This window comes from Rhopalosiphum maidis, chromosome 4 (genome assembly GCF_003676215.2).
Source record: "Rhopalosiphum maidis isolate BTI-1 chromosome 4, ASM367621v3, whole genome shotgun sequence".
NCBI lineage: Eukaryota > Metazoa > Arthropoda > Insecta > Hemiptera > Aphididae > Rhopalosiphum > Rhopalosiphum maidis.
The window spans coordinates 52991480-53018995 of NC_040880.1; the positions used below are offsets into that span (position 1 = coordinate 52991480).

The 27516-nt window shown below is 34.0% G+C and overlaps 1 protein-coding gene across 2 annotated transcripts in view; it reads right to left on the reverse strand.

Moving 5' to 3' along the window:
• The window catches only part of LOC113556557 (myb-like protein I), a 156814-nt gene that overhangs the window by 24310 nt on the left and 104988 nt on the right, over positions 1-27516 (reverse strand). For both annotated transcript variants that reach the window (XM_026961585.1, XM_026961586.1), the window contains 2 exons: positions 10856-11962; positions 2786-2978 (listed from right to left, as the gene is read on the reverse strand). In XM_026961585.1, the coding sequence (XP_026817386.1) occupies positions 2786-2978; positions 10856-11962 (1300 nt within the window). The remainder of the gene's footprint in view (positions 1-2785; positions 2979-10855; positions 11963-27516) is intronic.

Consider the following 27516-nt stretch of genomic DNA (forward strand, 5'->3'; position numbering starts at 1 on the left):
TATAATATTATATATATTTTTTATTTCAACATTGTTTGTATAATAATGAAAATAATATGTCCGATTGACGATTATAACTTAAAGTAAACGAACTCCCTCTCAATACGTTTAAGTTCGTGAACCGTGAACAATTAAATGTCTATAAGTACGCATCATATACATCACCATTAATATTGTATATTTACGTCTACATATTTCCGATTGCATTACGATATTATTATCTCGTTGTATGCCACTATCACATGTGCATACAAACGCTCTGATCGTATAATATGCATATACATAGTGCTTTGGCATCGCGAATATTACGCGTTGTATTCCCGGAGGACCGTTGCATCTCCTGCTGCAACAGTGCACAGTTTATGTCGATCGCGGGCGTGACAACGCGAAATATATTATATCAAACATATGTTTATGAATATTTAATGGGTCGGCCACTTTGCAAAACCCTAGTCGGAATTAGCGGTGTACATGGTATGTATATAGCTAAAACGCCTGGAAGCACCCCGACAGTGCGGTGAACTGCAAGAACTGCTATTACTATAGCAGCACTCTCCTCGGTATACAATAAATCACATTATGCAGCACGCGACCCCTGCACAACCCTTTTCTCTTCGTCTCGGACCTCTTTCCGATTGTCCGGTTTTTTTCCGACCCCCGCTCCACTTCGCCAGCCGCCGGAAATTAATCAAAAACAAATTTTACGCGAAAGCGATGGCGACATACGTCGGATTAACTTCTCATTATACATATGTGTATAAAATAAATGTACGCATTACTATATGCAATACGCGCGCTGCACGTCATATTACATATTATTATTATTTCGTACTCGCGACAGTTGTTTTTTTTCTCGTAATCACATTTTAATCAAAGTAAACTTGTGAAAACCACGTAAGCATAGTTTTATTTTTAAATTTTAAATATTTTGCTTGCTTTTTTCAAGTGCACTGTGGTACACACGAACGATGAGTTGTTACGCGACACTGCAGTATCTGCCATCTGTGAGAGCTGCAGCTGATTCTATATAAGATTATGTATATAACAATATTATATATTACTACCAACTCCGGCACTTTACACTAATATACGGCGTTTTTACGGACATTTGAACACCAGAGCACGTCCGTTCGTTGAAAAGTTTACATAATGGCCGGAAATAATGAGATATATACCGGGATACAGAATTATTATGCGTCCGTTACTGCTTCTGCTACAGAGATCGAGGGAGGAGAAGACGCAAAAGGAAAGCATTTCTTTTCAAAAGCACAGAAGCAGATTAAAGTCCGAACGCGGAACAAAAGAAAAACGGCCGAGTAATGAAAAAGAATGAAGGCGTGTATATACATACGCAGTGGTATACGCGCGTAACCGGCGTTGTGTTATTAATGAAAATAAAAAGAGAGAAAAAAAGTACTACAATATGATTTAGGTAAAACGCTCGTCTTTCCGCAATGGACCCTTCTTTTCCTCCTCCTGTAAAATATAATATAGACTCGTTCCAAGCAGTTTTTCAGAGTATTTTTATTTTAATTTCTCATTGAACTCCGCCGCCACCCGTTCCGTGCCATACAACCATTCCACTGCCCCTTCGGAAAAAAACCGCTTTTCCGATTGTCTGGCATTAATGCGCGCCAGACTTTTCATGTTTCCAATCATAAAAATGCAACGTGACAACGACTGTGGCAATGATACAAAAGAATAAGCGGAAAGCTCCGTCAATATAATATACACTAATTAAACGGTGAACTCGATATGGAAATAAAAATCGTCGTCGATAAATATACATTAATTTCAATGTGATGATAATAATAATTATTACTATTATTATTATTGGTTGTTGAATATATCAACATTGTTTTTTTTTTGTTAATGCACTTGAGTTGGCAGGTTTTCACAAAACTAAATACAATACAGCACGAAACCAGCGTGCAGCGGTGTGAGATCATATACTATATGCAATATGTGTATCGTTAAAGTGTTGTTCGAAATATAGTTTTCATTTGTTTAAAAATAATTTAATTAATATAATATGCGAATGTTAAAAATATTTGAAAATAATATTTATAATTATAAAACCACCCTCTATTGTAGCGCTGATCGGATATAACAGTGCGATGCGCATTATGATTACAAAAATAGTTCATGTGTGCTAGGGTATTATTATATATTATGGCATAGCAAAAACGGTAGTAAATCAAATGTTATTACATAACATAAATGTCGGCTAGAGAAGAAGGCAGTTAAATATTTTTTTTCTCTCTCTGTACGCATATATACAGATAATACACACATATCACTCCACCGAGAAGTATCTCTGGGTTATGTAGGACGTGTGTCTAAAAATTTTCTAAGCGCTCCTTGTATTTTAACAGATAATCAGCGGTTTCCAAAATTTGCGTGGGCCACAAAAGAATTTTAATGGGTATCGCAAAATATTTAAGTTATTCATTTCGGTTAAGAATACGATATTTCTGTATGGATTATTAACAATATATTAATTGTGTGTACACTAAAGTCGGAACTGTTACCGGTTACCACCGCATAAAACAAACAATAACATCGTCTATGTACAAAATACGTTCGTTCAAAGAAGGTCTTTAAATTCTTTAGATAAAAAAAAAAAATAATAACACTAAAGATTGGACACTGTACTTACGAACATGATACATATTATTGTGTATGCATTTTTTAATTTTATAACCATTGTCCGTTTCAATATTTTTTTACTTAAAATAATAATGTAAGAAATAATGTTAGTGTATTATACGTTTTAGAACCTTACCTTGTTCGGATGGTCTTGTTGAGTAAGGAGTTGTTCCCGAAACAATTGTAACTGCAATATCATCTCAGACAGTTTGCGTTCTTTTTCGACTATCGTAGTGGTATCACCTTGCAAGTGTTGCAGTAGTTCCATGCCTGGGGGAGCCCCTGAAGGATCTTCGCTGTGTTCTGTCAGAGTGCCAATATCCGGTTTACTATTGAACAAATAATAATTTTAATTTATAACATACAAAACGTCATTAATATTAAAAGTTGTATTGTACATAATTATTTATTATATACATATAATAAATAATATAGTATTAATAATACTTTTACATTTTAAATTACCTTAAATATAAAATCAGTAAGCCATATTTTTTCATACTTAATTTAACGTAAAATTGTTAAGAAATATAAAATACCTAGATAAACCTAGTTTTATGAATTGTATAGACAAATAAAATGTATGTACTAAATAAGTAAACAATGTAGAAATCTATTTCATTTAATCATTATTATATTATGGATAATAACCATTTTGCGACCATTTAGAATAAACGATTGAAATTATCTTAGATAAATTTAATTTAAACGTGCCAAAAATCGATTAGATGATTATCTCGGATCATACATATTATATTGCATTGGAAAGATAATGTGTTATTTAAGAAAAAAATTACATATATTTATATTACATTAACTCTTCGTCAAAAATTTCATCCTCAGAGAAAAATATGGAAAATATATTCAACTAACTTGAAAAGTGTGTAAACAAGTAAAACTATAAAAAAAAATTCACAAATTCCATCATAAACTGACGAGAACGATTCGAGTTTCGACTTTGTTTTTACAAGATAAAATCAAATTGGCATTATATGATATCTGTCTATTTAAACATGTATAATAATAGGGTGGAGGTTGGAATTGTCGATATATAAATTCGGTGAAAACAAAATATTTTTTTTTTTAAACATCTTGAGGACGAGGTCGTGAGAGACTTGCATTGTATATATACATCGATAAGAAAGATACACACACATACACGTCATGTTACATTATTATACGCGCGGGAGAAGTATAATAATAATAATAATAATAATCGATGGTGATTTATACAAGTTTAACCCTAAACAAACGTACACCCCTCCCATGCACTTCGCCTAGGCCTAAGTTGACAGTATTGTATATAGTAGGTATACTATCCCTCTCTACATATGCCATATATATACATATACACGGAGTATAGTGTGTTTTATTATTTATTCACAGGGCCCTTGGGGTTGCAGCAGCGTGTCCCTTACGCACACGCACATAAAAATACACACCCACACACACACTATAATGCATATACGCGATTATACCCTTTTGATCCTGCCCGTGGCGGTCATGCATCCCCTCTTCTGTGGCGGTGGCAGGATCGTTTTTTTTCTCTTCTCCGTTCCTGAGAAATTCGTCTCTTGTTCTTTTAGCGTATTACACACAGACGTTTGACCACCGTCGACCGTCGTACATATTATAATATATTTATTACGTCGACGCCACAGCCGCCGCCGAATGCCCTCGGTCCGAGAGAGATAGATCCCCCGACCCTTTACGTGCATCGTCCCATCATTATACTTTTATGTTGCTCGTCTGTTTGTATATAAATACAATAATAATGCTGTTACTTTGTCAAATACGATGCGTGTTATATTATGTGTATATATTATTTGTACTGTGTACGCCGTGAATAACTAAACATGTACGAAAATACAATAAAGAAGAATTTCCATTTTCTCGCGGAGTACCCATAATAATTTATATATTCAACATGTTATATGCGTGATCTGGTTTTGCATAATGTACTTATGGTATTATTATTATCATCTGTACAACTGCGCGGCGGCGACGAGCTGACGACGATGACAGTGGAATGTGCTACAGGCGCTCGTGAGCCGAGAAATAATATGGCTTATAAATCACCTGCAACGCTGTACGACCATAAAACGATTCTTCAAAATACAAAATATCAAATATTAATTTTTATATTTTATTCAAATTTCTATTATACTAATTTTAACTATTATTGGCAGACAGCTCTTATTCTTAGACGTACAATACATGTTTATTGTGTGCGCGTATACCACAACAATTATTTATTCAATTTAATAAAGGTACACTATCTTATTCGTTCAGATTATACGACTGTTTATATAGGTATGTGTTTTCAAGTATGTATACGTTGTTACTTGAATATTATACTGAGAATTATAATTGGGTTGAAAACTTCTTTATTCAAATACATAATAATGTATACAAATATACATGTATTAATTACTAATTAGTGCCTATATTATTAATTTGTAAGCGTCACCGCATAACGAAAAATAAAAATTAATAACAATAATAATATCAGCTATGTACCTAACTATCATTATGATTAAACCACAGTGACGCTATATTTTATTGCAATAACGTGCAGTATGTTTTTAAGCAATTTTTGGTATAAATACAATTTTATCACCTCGTGTAATCGTCGACTTTCTGTCCCGGACATTCCGATTCCGATAAAAGTGAATAGAAATTGCAAAAAAATAACCAATGTGAGGTATTTGTTTTCCACAGTGAAAAATACATGACGGATGAATCAAATGTAAAAAAAAAAAACCTGACCTATACCTCTTTGCGAAGAGCAAAATATTTTAATGTACGGAATAAAATACCTCGACGTCGTAGTTATTATGATTTAACCCTGCGGATGCGTCTGGTATGGTCAAGTGCGTGGTCGTTGCGGCCGTTAATTTATAACTCACAAAAGTGGTTTCTCACGTGGCGCAACCATACGTCAGACGGACATTACTGTTATTATAATGGCAAATATAATTATGGCACTTGTATGATATAATATCATATAGATATATGTGTATTGTGCATTGTTACAGAAAAAAAAATAAACTGTCGGCGGCGGCCACCTTTCAATGACCTTGATACGAGTAAAAATAAAATAAAACAGATGCATAAAACAGACTCATATAAAATAAAGTAAGAATTTGGACCGCGGGAACATTATAATGTGTATATGCGCGGGATCATCGAAAACGAATAGAATATAATGTTATTAATTGACCACCGTAGAACGGTATTATATATTTGCACGGCGGTAACCACGGCGTATATCTATAATCTATACATACATAGAAAACGGACCTGCTAAAATCTATTCGAATCATTAACGTTCATTGTTGAACGAAAACATCACACATGTAAAGAAATTATAATAACATAATATATAATATAGTATGTAAAGTAATTATTGTTGACTAATAACCAAATCCATCCTTGCCTATATTGGCTTATCCGGAGATAAAAAAAAAATATTGTTTTCTTTCGATATTAAAGATAAGTTGTGTAAAAAAATATTCATATATATTATTATTATATTATTATATTACAGTCTAAAAAAAAATAAAATATAATAAGTGCTAACTGTATTATTGTAGTCATTAAATTTACCTACTCATTATGATATTCGCTCTTGTCTGAGGTATTTGTGGTCATATCATAATATACCTAACTATTATTTATGTATATTAAATCAGGTCTATAATATAGAAGAAATATTCTATCTATTTAATTTTGTAATAAATAATAAGAATAGTATAGTCCAAGCATCATTATAGAAAAAAAAAAAATTAAAAGTTCTCTCTAAAACAGATTTGCTCTAAACAAAAGCATATATATATACCATTATATTTATTATATATAAAAATAGTGAATAGGTATAATAATATTTAATATAGTATAGGTACAATGTTAGTTACGTTACTTCCACTCGACGTGTTTAAACTGTTTATAGGCAGTTAATAAATCGTCTAATTGAAATTTAGATAACAGCACCTGAACTTTATAATACCGCACACGTTATTGTACAATTATTATTATCATCATCGTCATCATCATTATCATCATCATCTACGAGCTACGACGATGATGATCGTTTAATGATTCTCTGTATACTTGGGGTATAATACTTAAACGATTACAATATAAATATAATATATACATAGGTTAGGTCTATGTATATGCCAATATTATATCGTTTAGTGGTCGACAATCCGACAACGGTAAATAATAAATGCGGTTGGGGAAGGGAGTAACGTACTTAATACTTACGCTATAATAGGATAATGTTACTACCAAAAAAAAAAAAAAAATAATAAGAACGACAAATAATCAATACGTTGGTATATGAGTATTATGTGTATGTATATACTATATATGTATGTAAGTATATGCGTAGTCAATCTTATAATTGTACTCCGTTGGTGTTGTATTGGTTAAAAAATTTAAACGTAAAAAATGATATTTAAATGAAAGTCGGAGAACGCATAAGGACCACTGTCAGCGAAGTATATGCAATATAAATAGAATGATCCAATGATTAGGATTTCGAAATGAATTTCTAAAGGTAGTGCAAGTGCTCTAAGTCTCCCCTCTCGAAATCTATATTGGTACCCATAACCTATTACAATGGACTTCTGTTGGTAAGTAAGTATTTTGCCGACTTATAGATGGGTTATACTTATAATAATATAAACGTTATATAATATTATAAGGAATAACGAAATATTTGTAGAAATGTTTATGCACTCGATTACCAGTCGGCCCCGAAGAGGATTTGAGCGCAACGCTCATATACTACGCGGATATAACAACAATAATATTTATCTATATGGAGTAGGGACCTCACTCGTGTTTGTTTCGTGTAAAACGTGTTTGTATCAAACTCGGTGGATGTCATGGTGTTATGAGTGTGTTGTCGGTTTATAATATATTATGACTCTCGATTTTTTTCCCTGTTTATTTCAACGAACGTTATAATCATAATAATAATAAGCATCACAAGATAACGTTCGGTGATTATTGTATTCGGTTAGAGAATAATAATGAAAAAATAAAACGTTTTATTATCTCCTGAACGAAATAATAACGTAGCCGCGGTGGTAATCGCACGACGCGCGAAAGAGGACTTATGTTCGAAACGTATACAATAATTACAAATAGGTACATATTATACATCTTAACTACACTACACGCGAGACTATATAATAACGTATCTGTATGCGATATATCGCCGCAGTTATAACGCTGTGCTCTCTGTAAAACACGTCTACCGAGTATTACACATGCCACACACTATACCGGTCACATAATTTTGATTTCGCTTCTATTATTATTATTATTATTATTATTATTAGGCATATAGTACACTCGTCGTCTAAAAATACAAAACAATAAATGCGTGCAAACGCCCGAGCGGAGGAGTGTTGCGGCATATAGTATAATATATTACACTGTCGCAGTAGTATAATATATATTATAATAATAATTAAAACGAAAGAGCGTTTGCGCGCGCGAAACGGATAGCTGCGGTCCGGCGGCTATAAAACAGCGTCGCGAGTCGCGGACTCGTATATAATACGCGGGACAGATAGGTTTTGTTGGCCAGTGGCCATACACCTCCGCCGTCGCGGTTTTATATAACCGAACCCGGTGAGACGGATAGGAAGAATGAGAACGTATATAATTATTATTATTATTATCATCATCATCGTTATTTGCACTATGAACAGATCACGGGTGCACGAAAGCGGAGAACGAAAAAGCCATCCATTAGCCCTGCCCGCGCGTCTCTATCTCTGTTTACCGCAGCCGCCGCCACTCGAAGTTCCTTATTATTTCCCCTCCCTTTCGGACACCGATCGTCGCCTAGATGACCGAGCGGTTCGCGCCGGCAACTCGTAATTAGATCATTAATTTACGACGGACTCCCGAACGCGTCGAAATTTATTAGAGGCCTCGAGCGGAGAGAGACTAGCAATGTATAGTTGTTTAGTCTAAAATTTGTATCAATTTGTTGGCTGAGCGTAAAACGGCGGCGACGACGAATTCCCGCGTCGCGCCGAGAGACGATGAGCTTTCTTCTTCGTTGTTGATAACATAGATAATATACTTCTTATTAATAAATATACATAAGGGGGCACTCGACGGAACGCATGTACATGTATTTAATTTAAGATAACAATGATGTATCTATTATGAATTATCTACGTGCAATTTTTTCTTTCTAAGGTTGGTATACACAAAACCCACCTTAAACCTTAATAAAATAATAATAATAAAAAACATCAATTCAACGTCGGTGACTGCGACAATAGAATGATTGTAGTATATAACATTATTATTTATTACACTCGTACACCCGGGTTTAGAGTTCACCACAGATCACCCGTGAACCTATAAAAAGTGTAAATTATAACGATACGTATCGTACGAGTATATAATAATATATAAATAATAGTAATAATATTCACACGTAAAACAATAGAACGGCGGCGGTCGATTGCTACGTGTGCGAAATTATAACCATTATTATTAATTATTTATGTTATTATAAATCGAATTACGAAAACAGCACGTGTATAATAATATGATCGATCGAATAACACTTAATAATATACATTATTATATTATAATACGTAGGTATGACATATTAAGTCGCGTTTTTCGACTTACCCGAGTACGGTGCCGCCGATGCCGCCGCCGCTTCCGATGAAAAGAACGCATTTCGAACACATGTCTCAATAGTTGGCGTTCCTCGCTGCAGCAGTATAATTAAATTTTACGGACGGGGCGCCACACGAATGCGTAGGAGGTACACCTCTCTCTATATGCCTTACGATATGTTATAACATACGACGGCGGCTAAACTCGCACTAAATATAAGCTCTGACCGCGGACGGACGGTAGAGGCAGCGATTATTACTCGTAACTGCACCGGAGCCGAACATGCGATTACGGCAGCGGCGGCGGCGGCGACGACAACGACGAGAGATGCACGAAATCAATAATAATTGTCGGCAGATAATGAGAGTTTTACGATATTGTATTAAACATCTGACGACGTCACGAGGATTAAAAACGTTATTGAAACGTCGTGTGCAGTGTGCGTGTGCACGAGGCGAGTGTACAGAAATATTGCTATGTATAAACACTATAAACGCGTGACTACGCTAGACCCCACCCCAAAAATCGCACATCGATAGGTCATAATATAAGTAATATTGGTAATATAAAAAAAATTATACATTATGTGATGTGATGCTACTAGATATAGCCCGAGGATTGTTATTTTTAAGAGCTTTCAAATGTTACTTACTAAATATATTGTTATATCGCGTTGAAAAAAAAAGTTTTTATAATTATTATAATATAATGCACAACAATCGACGATGACAAGAGCGGTATATGGGTAGGCCGTGGCCGTCAGAACAATAATACACGCGCACACTATAGAGTGTATATCCGCGCCTAATAGGACTACAATATACCTACGTTGTTATAATACGGTCTCGAGTGGTCTATAAAAAATATACTTAAAACGACAAATGGCAATAATTGTTCGCTATACGATACACATAACTTTTTTTTTATCTGCATGTATATAGCATATCTGCTGTAACGTATATATATACATAATAATTATATATATATATATATTATAATACTGGTTTCGATTGCCACCGAAAACTCGAGTATATAAATACCGTCTGGGCTCAGAGTATTTGTTTAATTTCAACATCACAACACGAATACGGTTATAAAATATCATCATTATCATTACCCTTGAAAAAAACATTAAACGAATAAGATATCTATCAGGGTTGTCCCACATCAAATACGTATCAGTGGATGTAATTGCGAAATCCGTGATAAATATATTATGTATATACTTACCAACCAAAAATGATAGGACGTTAAAGGATTAATTTTTTTATTAACACCTACTTTTTACCAAGACAATTAAAAGATAACGCACGGATTGAAATGCGCGATTAATATTACGAGTGCTAAAAATTGTATTTTCGTTCTTGTGGTTTAAACATTATTATGTTGTACAAAACCATAACACCGCAAACAGTTATTACCGAATTGGCACGGGTATGCAAAATACAGAATAGCACAGTGTAACACCGCGGTAATCCGTTCATTTCAATGCACCGAAAACATCGGAAACCCAAATAGTAGTATTTTATGAACGTGCACTGACCTGGTTTTGGGCGAAGGCGAATCGGGACGGCCGGACACCTGGACGCCGTGTTCGTCTCTGATGTGTTTTTTCGACGAGAGTTTCTTGAGCACGTCGTCCATGGTTCGCTTGACGGCCGGCCCGCCGACCGGAGACATCATGTTGTTGTTGTTGTTGTTGTTGTTGTTGTTGTTATTGTTGTGGTTGTGCATGAAAGTGTTGTTGTTCAGGTGCATGAGATGAGCGAGTTTTTCGGCATCGTCGACGCCGCCTTTGCGAAGTAAACGCTGTTCGATGTCGAAGTAAGATGAACCGGCAGCCGCAGCGGCAGCCACCGCCGCCGCCTGAACGTTGTCCATCATGTGATGATACGAGGCGGGGAGTTGCTGTTGCTGTTGCTGCTGCTGCTGCTGCTGCTGCTGCTGCTGTTGAACGTGATGGCCGCCGGCGTTCATGAACGCTCGTTCGTACGCTGCCGCGGCAACGGCTGTCTCGTAGAAAGCGGCACCATGGTTAAGCGTCAAAAACGATGCGATGTGAGGTGGCGGATGTGCCGACGGCTGATGTTGGGGCGGCGATCCCGTAGTGTTTTGTCTGGCGTAAGTGGCAAACGGCGACACTCTGAGAGCGGCCACGGCAGCCGCGGCCGCAGCAGACCCCGCCGCGGACGAGGGGCTTTCGGTGCGTTGTCGTTTGTTGTTGTTGGATGACTGTCGGCCGCTGCCGCCTACGGGAGACGAACCGGAAGCGAACCGTCCACCGCCGCTACTGCTGTTCTCGCTGTCCGATGACGGTGACGGTGACGTGCCGCCGCTACTGCTGGCTGGCCGGGCAGCCGCTGACGACGGCGGTGGGCTATTGGCCACGGCCGGGCTGCCGCAGCTCCTGTCCGTCGTCTGCACGGCCGACGCAGTGGCCGTTTCCATGATCGTTTCGCAGTTGTCGACGACTTCGGTACCGTTACTGCAAGTGTAACCGTCGTCCGAGTGACTGCTACTGCTGCCACCACCGTTCTCTTCGACCGCGGTCGCTGCAACCGTCGTCTCAGCCGTCGTTGTCGTGTCCGGTGCGCTCGTGGCGTTCTCCAGCAACTTGGACGGCGGTGATTTACGTTTCGATGACATTACACTGTAACGACAACAAAAACGGATGCACGTGAGTAATACGTCATATTAAACGTCGCTTAGATCGCAGTACACGGGTTAACGGAAAAAAAAATTATTCACAATAATTAATAGCAATGTATATAGTATATAGTGAGTATTTTCAAGCGAAAGCCCAAACGTTTTTAAATATAATAATATATAATAAACGAGTAGCTTTTTCGAGTGTTTTTTTTTATCAGTTTATTAAAAAACAACAATTTTATAAAGACTAATGCGGTATTGGAGATATTGAACATAACATTATTTATAATATATCGTATTTATACCGATAACCATTAGGTTTAAAGTTATATAATCCTGGTTCATGCGGGTTTATTATACAGGGACAAAACATCTCAGTTTGTTTTTATGTCCGGACATAAAAGGATAGAGTGCTCGTGGGTTCAAAGGTTTTGACCAAATACCGATTGGTATAGATTTATGTCACATTCTATTCTCCTTAAGCCTTCCCAGCGTGTTGACGTTATACCTAATGCATTGTTGTAAGAGGTCAGTATTAACAGAAATCTCCTGGATCCGGTCAAACGCACGCGTGAGCGACCATTTATAATATCTTTGCATTGTTATATTTTATTATTATAAAATATATTGTGTGTCACTTGGCATAAATTTACCGTGACGAGCATAATCTATTACTATGAAGCGCGTGGTGGATGTAAGCGAAAAAAACATAAAATATTCGTGGGAGGTGTTATCCACATATCCATAACTATATAATATAATATTATACACACGTCATAATAATATCATATTTGTCGCGTGCAGTTCAGACTGATCCCGAGTCGAATAGTTCATAAAAAAACATTACACTTGCATTTTCATTACACAGACAATAATACACGTATTTATTAAAATGATTTTCTGAAGAACTCGAAATAATACGAAAAAAAATCACTAGAACAATAAAATCTGTTTTTTGAGCACATCTCTTCAATTTAACACGAACAAACACTTTTTGATTAATATACTATAGGACAATCGATTTTTTGCATTTTAATGTGGCGTTCTTGAAACGGTTCGATGACGCGGATAAATTGAATCTGTTTTCTCTCTTTATTCCCTCTCTGTCTCTGTCAATTTATACACTTGAAAACTTTGGTCGAGATGTGTATTTTATCATTATGTTATTTTATTATTAATAATATCAATATTATTTATTTTTTAGACGACATTTCAATTTGAATTACGTGTTAAAGTGTCTATATTATATTTGTATGTGCCGCACGCAAATGAAATGAAAACGTTTTTCAGAGTCAAAGGAGAAGGTTACGCGTAACGACCGCGTTAGAGGTCAAAAAGTCTATGTAGGTATGTATAATTATGTGTACCTACACTAAAAATATGATTGTATAAAGAAAATTTAAAAAAAGAAAAGATCCAGTGTACCTATATACATAATTTAAATTTAATTTATGTAGACTACGATCTTTTATCATGATTGACGCTACGGCGTCGAGTCTAGTCGAATAAAAACAAGATATATGATCCGATAATATATACATTTAATTACTTAAATATGCTAAACATATACATAGACTAGCTTAGAAAGATTTTTATTTGATACCTAAATGTTTTAACGCAAAATCAGTAAAAATAAATTATAATAATTCATCAGTAAATTTACGAAATCTTAACAAATTTTTAATTGGCAAGACACACTGAAAATATCGTCTGTTCCGTGACGTTCTTACAAATTCACGTCAACGCATGTATAATAATAATAAATACATAATAACCGCGACTATATAACAGCCACACCATGACAAATTAAACAACGAGACGGCGTCCTGCCGTATATTAACAAAAACTGCTGAAAAAATTACATACTTAGGTAATAATATACACGCGACCTATAAAATAAAACAGTATTCACACACACGCATATAATATGTGTGTATATACTGTATATACATGCAGTACATTTTTTTCAGAGGTTATCACTTCGACCAACGGCCCGATAACATATACTATACGCCGGACTTGAATCTAACAAAACACCAATTGAAAGAGATAAAACGCGAATATATATGTATATATATAATATATATAAGAGAGTATCAATCATTGTTATTTTTTTATTGAATTTATTGACGATTATTTTTGTACATAAAAAAAATTATAATAATAATAAACGATGACCCTCACACCTTGTAACTTAAATTTTTTTTTAATCCTTCTCACTCTGACTCTCTCTGTCTCTCTTTCTCTCTCTCTCTGTCTCTCTCTCAATCTCTATCACACACACATACTCGCTCTCTCATGTGCAGCCGCATTATATATACAGTAATGTTATACATATGAATAAAAGTTCCAAAGAGACCTCGTTGCTCTTATAACACAATAAATATATATTATATTAAAACTATTATGCGCATATTATTATGAAACGATGAACATAAAAAATAATTAATAATGTGTAAAATGTAAGAGACACAAATAATATTGAATTTCTTTGAAAAAATACTTTTTCGAAATCGGCAATTAATCCATATTGTTCTTTGCTGACAATGATCACTTTTCACTTGCAATCTATATGCGCTGCCTCCCCCTTAACTATTATCACACACTTTTTTCTTTTGTCTCCAATGGCCCACATTGTTTTAATAATTATAATTTTTTATTATTGTAATAAACACACATATGCGCGTATCATGTACAGTAATTTAGATATATGATTTTTCTTTGTTAAATGTTACATATAATCGAGATTAAACGTATGACAAGTTTACAAGTTACACAGATTTTTTTAATTCAAACTTTCCTCAATACGTTTTATAGATAATTGTTATAGGTATATATCATAGTTACGTATCGTATTTTCACTAATGACAAATAATGTTTTATATTATACAGGCATTATAGTTTTAATCGATCATTAAAAGTTTCAAAAAAACATTACAGGTTTAAAAAACTATAATTATATATTATATATTATGTATGATATATATATTAGGTGTTATAGGTACATCAATTAATAGCAGTCTACTTGCATAAGCCTGGCAAACGGAATCAGCAATAACCGCGATCAATGTATAATGTATAATGTATAATAATAATATTATAATACTCTATTACTCCCGCATTATAATCAGCGATCGACAGACTTATTTTTCATTATATACCCACTCTCAGATTATAATATTTATAAAATATTAAACCATTTGTGAACGTAATAATATTCCTTAATTGGAGCCGCCAAATACACGAAGAACATTTTATTGCAATAATAATAATAATAATAATAATAATAATTTACGAAAATTCGTAATCAATTTTCGTAATCCAATAACAAGACGCTCGCCGCCGCCGGCCCGATTTATATTCACGCATACACACGTAGGCAAATATAGATTATTCATACGCGTTATAATATATATATTATACAGATGGATCGCAAATTGGATACGCTGCTCGGGTGCAGGTGTATACTCGATTTTTCACGAGGGGCCAAGACACAGGAAATGGACGTAATTTCCGTGCACACGTCGTCTTGTGACATCGTCGTCGTCGTAAATATTAGGTGTACACGTCGAGTCGAGCCGACGTCTGAGCTTATATGCTTGTATGCGCATACAGACAAACGCATACAGATATATGCATAATAATCAAATTAGAAATTTCCGATATAATATACGCATACATCCCATTACACGTGCTCGATGGATAATTTAAATAAGAGCGTGCAGATGTGGCTGCGATTACTACTTTCTTCGTCGGCTTTAGCTATATACCTATATAGTAACATATTATATATATATATACACACACATATATATATATATAAATAAATAAATGTCATCACTGTATATATTTATAGGTGCATATATATATTATGTTGCTTAGAAAACGTATTATCTCGTGTATAAATGCGATGCTTACCTGTGACCTCATCAAATGAAGGGTCAAGTCAGCTATTTATACAGCTAACATAATTTATTGAGAATAGTTAGTGTTAAATGTACAGGTGGTCTTACAAAGTGGATCCAAACCTAGATACAATAATGGTGTATGAAAAAAACGTTAGGATGAAGTTTTATAATTTTTTTTATGAGAATTGATAAGCTGTAACGGTCATGATTAAAAAAATTGTTTATTACGTCAATCATGCGATATTCACTGCCGTTCGTTTTAGGCTATAGAAAATTAATAGTAAAATAAGAGTATTTTTCTAGATTGTTGTTGGATGTCGTTTGTTAAATAATTAATAAAGATAGTATTGATATATTTTAGTAAATAATAACACACATATATATGAATGCCATTTGAACTGTATTACAATTATTTATTGATAGACACCAAACGAAAAAATCTACAAACTTGTATACTTAATATTTTTATACAAGGTGAGGAGCAGATATATAGTATGTCTAATTACCATTGTTTGCTATTTTAAATAAAATGACATTATACTACGTCTACAGCAAATTCCTGCTTTTATCAATATTATGAATGCGAGTGTGTACTTCAGGGCCCCAGGGGCGTCCTGCGCAAAATCCAATCTCAACGTGCTGTAAAATGCGGACGCGAAGGTCGGGTGGATAAAATAATATAATTGTACCTCTCGACCGCGTACACTACATAACTAAACATAAACTAATAATATAATATACGATAGACCTATTTTGGTAGTCTATAGTCTGTACCTATTTTGATTTTACGATTTTCGAACACTGGTATAAATCGTTCGTCGCCATTGTTGTTCGCGTAATAACAACAATAATAATAATAATAATAATAATGCATACGTACAAACACGCATATATGCGCGCGCGCATCAACAAACCCAAACGGGAAAATGTTTACACGTTACGTCGCCGCCGCCGCGGTTGTTCCATTAAAAATTTCCCGAGTTATTTAAACTGTGTGTGTATATATAAAAAAAAAACCGACGTAAACAATATACATATCCTCGAGGCGGCGTGTGTCGTCCACGTGCGGTTCAACGAACCGTTTACCGAATGGATTTTAAAGAGAACGCGAGATATAAAAACAACAAAAATCCTCCCCGTCAGTGATAGTCCATCGACTACCGACCGCTTTGATGACATTTTGCTTGTTTTATTATTTATTTTTTCCGGCGCACAGAGTATAAAAAAGTCCCAGTTGAACGCGTGCGGGTAAGTTATTATTCCGAATGAAATTTTAGAAAAACAATACAATTTAATCGGATGTACCTACCAACACGTGGATCAGTTAAGCGTGAAAATCCGAACGAAATGAATAAAATGTTGTAAACGTAAATATACGTGTTGTACATTGTATATATTATGTACCTACAAGATGAACAACGGATAAAAGAGGAGAGCTGAGCGCAATAATGTTGAGATGAAAAATAAATAAATGCACTCTCATACACGCGTGTTATATTATTATTATTATTTATGAATTTCCGACGATGAATAGAGAAACGTCATCTCAAACGAGTCTTGCACAAATGCGCAGCATTGACAAAAATAAATACGTGTAATCTACTGATTGAGGGCGTATTGTATAAAGGTTCAAACGGTTTCGCTCTTATTACTACAATAATTATTATAGCAATATTTTTATTTTTTTTTTATAAATAATATTCGATATGATATTTCTAATCATTTTAAAAGCTCGTTGGTCGATTATACTCATAACCATGCATTTTCAAGAGGAATCAATATAGATGAAATGTAACCGAATATACTGTATAATATAATATATAGTCGTCGGTCGTTTGTATATTGAATACGCATATCATAAATATATTCGCAACTATTTATTTCACGAAAAGGGATACAGAAACAATAACAGTTAAAATAACCTCAAAGCGTTTCGAGAGAAAAAATAATAAACATTTCACCAAGTATTGGAGTTGGCCGATTATAAATACTTATTATACTGTCATCATGTATTATTTTATGAAAACATATCGAAAGGTTAACTATATCAAAAGCTTTTTTTTTTCTGTCGAAACGACGTAGGTATTCATTACGGCGTGTGTATATTGTATAATAATAATAAAATAGTAATGATTGACAAATATTCTAATTCCTATATCAATAGACATAAAACGACACTCGACGGATTGTGTATAGGATGTACAGAGTGCTTTAGAGATATAAAGTTGAAATGATTATACTGCTATCGAAAATTCACTTTAATAATTAAAATGTTTATTTTACACGTAATTACCTGCTGTATTTTTTTATAGTAGGAGATAATAGTGTGCTGTTTTAGTAGTTATGGTATAATATAATATATGTTTATTATGTATACGATGAGAGAGAGAGAGAGAGACAAGGAGAAAATCCCACTAAATTCCACTATACGCGTGCATAAAATATACATATAGGAGCTGGTTGCCGTTGGGGGCTTAGATCACAAATCAAAGCAGTTAAAACGGACAAATAAACGGTTGGAATAGTCGCGACGGACGTTTACTACGTGTTAGAAAACTGCGCTGCTTTGCGAATTTCAACAAGTGATATCTTTTACAAATGTTCTTTTATTGTGTAATTATTTATTTGTCTTCCGAGTTGCAACAATAAGTAACGCGGTAACAACGCTGCTGCAATCATGCTATAGTGGATAATAATAGTAATAATAATAATAATATATATATGCATCGATGATAAATGCGGTACACAATTTTATGGGCTCGTAAATTTCTCTGACAACGTTGACGTGCTTATATTATATTATCTGGTGGTTGTTTTCGGCCGGCAATAAAGCAGAATGCAAATTAATATATCGTCCACCTCTTCTACGTGGTGACAGAAATTATGCTTTTTTCTAAACTTACTAAAGAAAAAAATGCATGATTATAATAATAATGATGAAAAAGACATCAGTCTTAAGGTATCACGTCACACGCGTGCGATACAGATTTGGTTAGTACAGACGTTTGCCTTACCACACATTCTATATGAAATAATAAATTCGATAAAAACTAGAAAGTTTCAAAGTCATCGTAATTTAATTTGATCTTGACATTTTTAAGAATAAAATAATACGAATAAATTAAAACTCGCTAAAACTTAAATAAATGTGTGTCCATAGGTATGGATTTTAAAACAAGTAAATTAAGTTCATATATATTATATATTTAAATACTGTATTTTACAAAAAAAGTTATCGAATAAATATAAATTTTTAAATCATTGTGACTAATAAAAGTTGCAAAACAATCAAACATTCATAAATTAAAAATTAAAATAAATTATAGCCATATCGTATAATAGGTTCCTGCGAGTACCATTGATGCGAATAATACGAAAAACGTCGAAGCAAATACAATATATATATATATATATACCTACAATTTATTGTATTTACGGTGTAATGGGTTTTCACTTAGCACAATATAGGCGTCAAGACAATTAAAGCGAAAGAAATATATAATAAATCAACTGCACTACTTGTCGATTCCCCCTTTTTTAAGATTATTTTCTCCCTTATTTTTTTTACATGTCCAAGGTCTCTTGTATACAAGAGCATTTTCTTCAATGACAAATGATCCGATAAACGGCCGAAGATTCTATATACTTTTACATTATGTACGTTTACAAGAGCGCTCATATATATACCATATCCTCTTTCTCCTGCTCATACAAATCACCCAAAGTATCACAGCTGTATTCACACAATATCATATACGCAACACAACGCCAATATAGACACTGCGCAAACAGAAGCCGATTTTTTACTTTGGTACACATATATATTTTTTGATATATATTTCCCAATAACACGCATATAACGTGTGTACTGTACGTGTATACAGATATTATATAATATATGTCTTGACAGTGTGGTCCGGGAAAATCGCAAAGTTATTTTTCTTTTCTTCTTTCTTTATCTTTTCTTTTCATTTTTTATTATTTTTCGGCTGCAAAGGAAACAAAAACGCCGATGGTGAACATCATCCATTATTCATCATCAGATGCAGTATGTATAAATATATATATATTATATAACGTGGCGGTGGCGACGTTTCTTTTTCAAAGAGTACACGCGTGTATATTTCAACCCGCACGCGTGTGTGTTTTGTTTCTATCAAAAAGCAAATGCGGACCGTCTGCTGAATGATAAACCGGCTACGATAATGCTCCGATGAACATCATCTGTGCTTACACGTGAACCATCATATACGATCAACGGCCGACCAGTACACATCATCGTTATACACACCATCGCCATAGCAAACACATACACAGAAACGCTACAGGGAAGCGATGTATAAGACATTAACAGAAAAGTGTCGCCATAAACTTTTAAATATTTTGTTCGGAAGACATAAAAAAGACGTCAAGTCGATTTGTAAGTATAAATTGAAAAAGGCCACAGTTTTATTTTACTTTAATAGAAACATGTTGCGCCGTCAACAATGACAATATTATCACATTTATACTTATAAATGTGATAACATTATTTTCGCGCGTGAAGCTAAAATATTTGTATAAATAATATTTCATTTTTTTCATAACTATCAAAGTAACGTATTCATTGATTGGGTACAATTGTACAAAATATGTAAGTATAATAAAAATTGAGGTCTTAAAAACAAATCATAATAACCAATATTATTTTAAATCATTATATTAATATTAATATATTATATAGGTATAGGTAGGTAACCACTTTGTGGGATTGTTAATGTGATTTTCAGTACCAATCAACCAATAATATACAATAAACACCTTTCGTGATTGATTTAAGCTCTATTAAATAGCCAATTAATATAGTAATCTCGTAAATTATATTTGCCACATTTCACAATGCGGTGCACTCAGATACCATTATTCAATTAATGTAACTGCCTTGAAAAATGTTCTCAGTGCAACAATTGATTTTAGCGTCAAAATATATACAGCGATGGCACACTTTGGAACAAACAACATAAACACGTGTAATGATTTTGAAATGGAGAAAAAATGCAATTTAAAAATAAATAAAAACTGGAAGTACTAGGACTTCAAAACTATGTTTATACATCGTATCCGGTTTACTAGTATGATAACTGTGTAAGCTCCGAATAGTCAACACACAAAATAAAGATCGTACGCCACCGGAAATAATCGATATCTATATAATCAGGGCAATTGGTTGCGTTGCAAAAGTGCACTCAGCTGGTAGCTATTGTCGTGGCATAACAATAGACCATTTGCTTTGAAGTCTATTATTTTATAAAACATATTGTACATAACATTGTATGAGTTGGAAGACAACATACATAACGCGCGATACGATTGAACTGCGCTCCAAAAAAATATGACCATATAAATATTACATACAAGTGCATATATATATATATATTTAATAGGTAGTTAATGATAATAACAAAAAAAAAAAAAAAATGTGCTGAAAAGAGTAAATATTAATAATGGACCGAAAGAAAACCACACGAGTTTGGGATATAAACAGGCTCTATATTTGAATCACTTATATAAACAAGCGTTTGCGCTGCAAGAAGGCGATATAAATAGCGATTGACAAGAAAAAAAAAACGGTCCGAAGAGAATGAAAGAAGAAACATCGTTTGTAGATGATACGAAGCAGATAACCCTGCGTCACCGTCGCCGTCGTTCGGGTATAGTGAGATAAAAACTGATGATAAGGTGACGTGCAGCTTTCCCCCACGGAGAAACTGTATACAGCCAAATGATCCGTACCGACCGCGTGACGACTTAACCTTTTTGTCAGTCTCGAGCTAATTGTCCGTCAAGACCCCTAAAAGATACATAGTATACAGGTTTGAAGGGGGTTATTTTTATGTGAACCAAAACTGAAGAAAAAACAGATAAGATTTTAGGTTAAAAAAAAAATTGAAAGAATTTAGTGACGTTGATGACCTTGCAAAGACGGACCAAACTTTGACTGTAACCGACACGAAAACTGCTATACGGCTGGCTTAAATAGGTGTAATTAAGAAATGAGTTTTTGTTAAAATAATAATAATAAACCCATTCTAGAGAGGGTCACAAACAAATGAATAACGAGTGTAGAGCGACACAATTAGTTCGAGACAATAACGAGGAGTTTTGAGAGCAACAATAGACGGTGTTTTATGGGTTTCATTGTTTTTTTTTTTTTTAATTTTCGCTTAAAAATACATTTGAACTAAACACGTCTATTATCTCAAAGCAACACCGCGTTAATAAATAACACAATCGACTTAAACTATAATAATATTATAATTATTTGCGGTCGTATAAAAAGAGGGTATTTGGGTATTTGTATATCCGACACATTTTAAATACGATAACGATAAATAACAAGGATTTGAAGGAAGCATTGTTTGCTTTATCGTAGCCCTAATGTCAATGAAATACAATAAAATACAATGTGGGAAGTACAGTGCATTATTATACATATAATGTGTTTTGTCAAACAGATTAAATACAATGTCAACATATTTCACACATCCTCTATACGGTCTATAGTCTATACAGTATTGTAGATAATTAGTATAACCGATCGGATTTGATGCAGCAAGCGACGTTTTCATTCCATTCTAAATAATATATATATAACATTATGGTAAAACACTGTGTCACACGTTCGCGTAAACGAAAATATTATGAATGTTAATTAATATTATAATATTTCAAACACGAGAATACTTTAATATTTATTTTATTAAATAAAGTTGTGTTAAAACCGGTCGTGCCGATAGCGATCATACTGCCACCATAGATGCGGTCTTTAAAGGCGACCGTGGTTTTGTTGCGATATAGCTGGTAGGTAGCACGGTTATCTACTGGTTCTCTTACGGTTATCTATAACCGCGGTAAGTGGGTGGGTAGAAAATTGTTACTATTAAATGTGTAAGTATAGGCGGTACATTGTTTCGCCGCTGGTAATACAGTTAAAGTGTATCGGTATATGTATTTATAAGACTTATGTAGTGCGTGATTTTTATCGCGACTTGCAAGAATGTGTATTTTTTTATACTTTTATTTGTTGAACGTATAATTACCGTCAGAGGCAAGTACCTAAGCGTTTCGATTGAAACATAATTGCATCGCGATCGAGTGCTACGACACACTCGAACGTGTGAAGAAGATATTATATAAGATTATATTATTATACACTATATAATGCTATATTTAATACTATTGTATAACATAGTTTTGTTGAACGATCAATTTTCTGTCGACATTGATAAGAAGAAAAAACTGAAACGCATCGAAAACTCATATTTTGTACATAATGCGATTGCGGGCGACCAGACAAGATATGCACTATTATATGTTTGTGCCGGGCGGTTTGAATGATAATTATTATGTTTTCATCTTTTCTGGTCTGGAGCGTAGAATATTATGATACAACCGGAAGTGGATTTAAAACTAATTTGTCATACGAAACGAGAAATGGTTCTGCCGCGGACGCCGTTTCTTAGCCGTTTGGATAAAAATAGTGTTAAAATAAAAAAAAAAATGTGTTTGGAAAAAAGCGGTTTAGTCACGGTTTGTACGAGTTGCGGCAGTCCGCCCCACCCGTACCGTCCCACGCACCGGATCATATACGTTTATATTATTACTGTGTGTGGTTTATGACGGATCTATACACATACTGACATTCACACACTGATGCTGCTAATGTGCATTTGCACACATACACATACACACGCGCGCAAACACGGACGGAAACTTTATATAGAACAAAGGCTTTTTTGTTTCTAAGAAACTGCAACATGGCCGAGATGACACATCTGGTGAACATTTCAAAAAGAGTGAACGCCCGTACAATAATAGTTATTATTATCGTTTTTATGTTATTGTTATGGACAACATATACCGCATGTACTCGCCCGCTACCGTTGACGAGGTTGCTGTTGTCGAGTCTTCACTCGTATTTTATTTCACTCTCGATGTGCGCGTGGCATGCATAGCACATCACACTGTACAATGTATAAATAAAATATGTATAACACAAGAATTAAGAATAAAATTAAACGGCCGTTACTACAACATACACTCATACGTCATATATATACATAGAAAGTGAAACAAATTGTTAAATTTTTAAATTGTCCGAATCTCCGCCTCCGACCGACCAGCCACGCGCTGAGATAATGATATTATTTTATGCGTATGCGATTGACGGGGCCGTCGCTGCTGTTGGATAAATGTGGAAGCTATGATACGTCAACCCAGTTCTATGTTATTATATATACGAAGGCTTTTACGACCAATAAAACGAACGATAATAAGACGGATTTACCGGTGTTTGTTTTAGCGTTTTAAATTTAAAGGATACTATTTTAATCCTTTTAACGCGCGCTCGTGCCGGATTGATACGCCTTTTACGCCGCGGTCGTCATCATAGTAGTGTACATTGAACTCGGTCCAAAGAAAATAAACCAACCTCTTTACAACCGCCGTCGAACCGTTTACAAAAATAGATACCTTTTTAACAAACAACCCTTGTGAAATCGTCGGCCCGATTAGTTAGATTGATATAAAGACATTATTTTAAAACAAGTCAGGCGAATCATATAGGCAATTTCAATACTCTATTTATGTTTTCTAGTCAAGCAATAATAATACAAACATTTCTAAAACATTGTATTTTGGATTTTAAGTAGGAAATAAATTGTTATATTAGTAATTAAAATACATTTTATTATAATATTATAAAATATAGGTACTATGTGTGTATCACGGATATTATATAATATCTCGATATAATTTAATTCACAAATCGCTTAGTTACGTCCTTATACGCGTATATTTGTTAGAAATTGTAACTAGTCTTTATTGGCCACGTTTAAAATATATGATCACAGGATTTTGACGAACTGGAACAAAACATAATAATAATGAAATTCGACAACGGGATAAACCAAAAAAAGTGTAATATTATTGTTCACGTTGTGGTATTTTATATATCACGGTATATAGAATGTTTGTATTTATAATAATTAGATGTTGTATACACAGCGGACGTCCAGTAAACACATGATGGTGTATTAAAGTGATAAACCGCATACATGTAAATTGAATAGGACGTTATACTGTAGGTGGATTTTACAGCCGAGAAACAGATATTATTCAGAGTGAGCGTGTATGTGTGTGTGTATGTGCATGTGTATGTGTATAGCATGTGGTGGCTATAAAGTCGGTTGATTTATACAATTTATTAAGGAAGAAAAGAAGAATTTCGTAGAGGAATTGGGGCTGAACCTTTAGTTGTCGGTGGTAGAATTTTTCGTTTTACTCTTTATTTGATTTTTTTGTTTCCCACAAACACATGTTGAATGTTAACAACGCGAATGGTTCTGCAATACAGTCAATGTAAGGCAGGAGGTGGTGAGCATGCGGGGTTTTTGTAGGACATATTTGGGATAATGGCAACAGTGGCGGTGCACGTGACGACGGTACAGGAAGACACTGACAAAGGACTCGCATTTAAATTTTTTTTTTATATTCGAACTATACACATAATATTATTTTTCTACTAAATGCGTGTATCGAAAATTATATAATACGCGCACTTATGATTTAATACACAAAATTATGAACATTGCTGCAACGGTTTGTACATATAATAATATATCTACAACTATATCTAAGTCATTATTTTTTCACGTTTAATATTATATTTGTGATAAGGTGAATTACGCTTATCTCGTTATATGAGCTTGCGCCGGTTTTTTTTCTGGCAGCCTGACAGCAGCGGCGTTCACTAATTAAATTAATTTGGAATAGTTTTCTACGGCATTATTATAATAATAATTTCTATTATTGATGTATAGCCACACGTGTATTTGTAAATATAGTGCACCAAATTATATATATATAAGTTCTGAAGTGTTCGACGATGGGTTATCGACCACATTAATCAGATAATTAATATTTCTTAAGGGTTTTTTGCGGTAATACGCAAAGCCTTACGAAAAAAATGATTGGTTTGCTTTTTTTAACTTTTAATTATTCTATAAAAAAAAAAATATTTTTAATAATATAATATATATAGTTATATAAATGTTTTCGAGCTATAAGATGCGCAGAACGTTTATTATTTATACATATTTTATATACAATATCACGCATGAGTTTGTATGTACATATAGTATATTGTTATTCTAGTATGGAAATAAATCTCGAGAGATTATCGAAATTTAAGTATTTCGGGTAAAATACCTATAAAGAACAGCCGCACAGTAGTCCTTATCTATATACAGTCTACAGAAATAGTGAAACCATCGTAAAAATGCATATAATAATAATCTGACTTCCGAGGTTTAATATCTTCAAGATGTGTGATGACAACAACAAATGACCGCATATATTATACAATATGCACACAGGCCCAACATCCGATATTTTTGGTTTAGAAAAAAAAATCATCTCTCGAATGTTCGTCACGACGAATAGATTAGATACGAGTTTCTGGACTACAATGTATATACTATATATGTACATAGGTAATTATAATACATGTCTTCGTTAGAAAACAAAAAAAAACAACAACAAAAAAAAGACCCTGCACCCCTCAGGGCTCATTAAATATAGAAACTCTCGACCGCTGCCGGAAACGTACGGAAATGGTATCGTTGTTGTTTTTATTGTTAACACGACTTAGGAATTAGTGGTGCGCCCCCCGAGATAAATGAGATTTAACTGACGCGCATACACATACACTATCTATGTAGGTACTCTATAACGCCTTCTATTATACATATATAGATTTCTGTATATCAGCCTGATAGGTATACACGACGAATAATATCCTTCCGCAGTGGCGTCGTTGTTTTTGATGCGACTGCACAAGTCTACGCGCACACGCCCGCGTCTGTGTACCTATATTATACTACATTAGATACACACTGCATGTACGTATAATTACTGACGATTATTAATTATTGTCGGCTTTATGGTATACGTTTATATATATAAATAAATATATATTATATTATATTACGCTCCCGTGTGTGTTACATGGCGTATGGAATGCATGTGACCCCATCAAATATAACAACAACGGTCGCTTTATTATTATATATATATAATATTATTGTACATGTACACCAATCCTTTTACAATGCGCTCCATTTATTAAAAAAAATAGAATTAAATAAATAAAGAACACCCAAATACGTACACGTACACACACACACATTATTATAATATGGTGTATTAATGACGTTCGTCGAGTCAGAAACCGAACCTTCGTTATAAAAATATTGCACACTGGCGCACCGGTATTTAATATTAAAATATATAATATTAATGATAATAATAATATATGTATTATGGTCAATGAATGCGCTTTGTTTTTATTCGACACACAGCAGTATATTCACAATATCAGATGGTTTAAAATTCAGGTAAACTCACGAATTGCAATTTGCAATAGAATAACAATTTCAACTATACGCATCTTTAAAGTTTAAATTATCGGACTAGATACAAAAAACCTCAAGCGACGTTCTATGATGAATATTTTAAACGAAATTGCGTCCCGCTTCCAGGATGTATTCATATTTTAATAATATAATCGTTTATTGGGCCAGCGATAAACCTACAGAGTATCCAAATG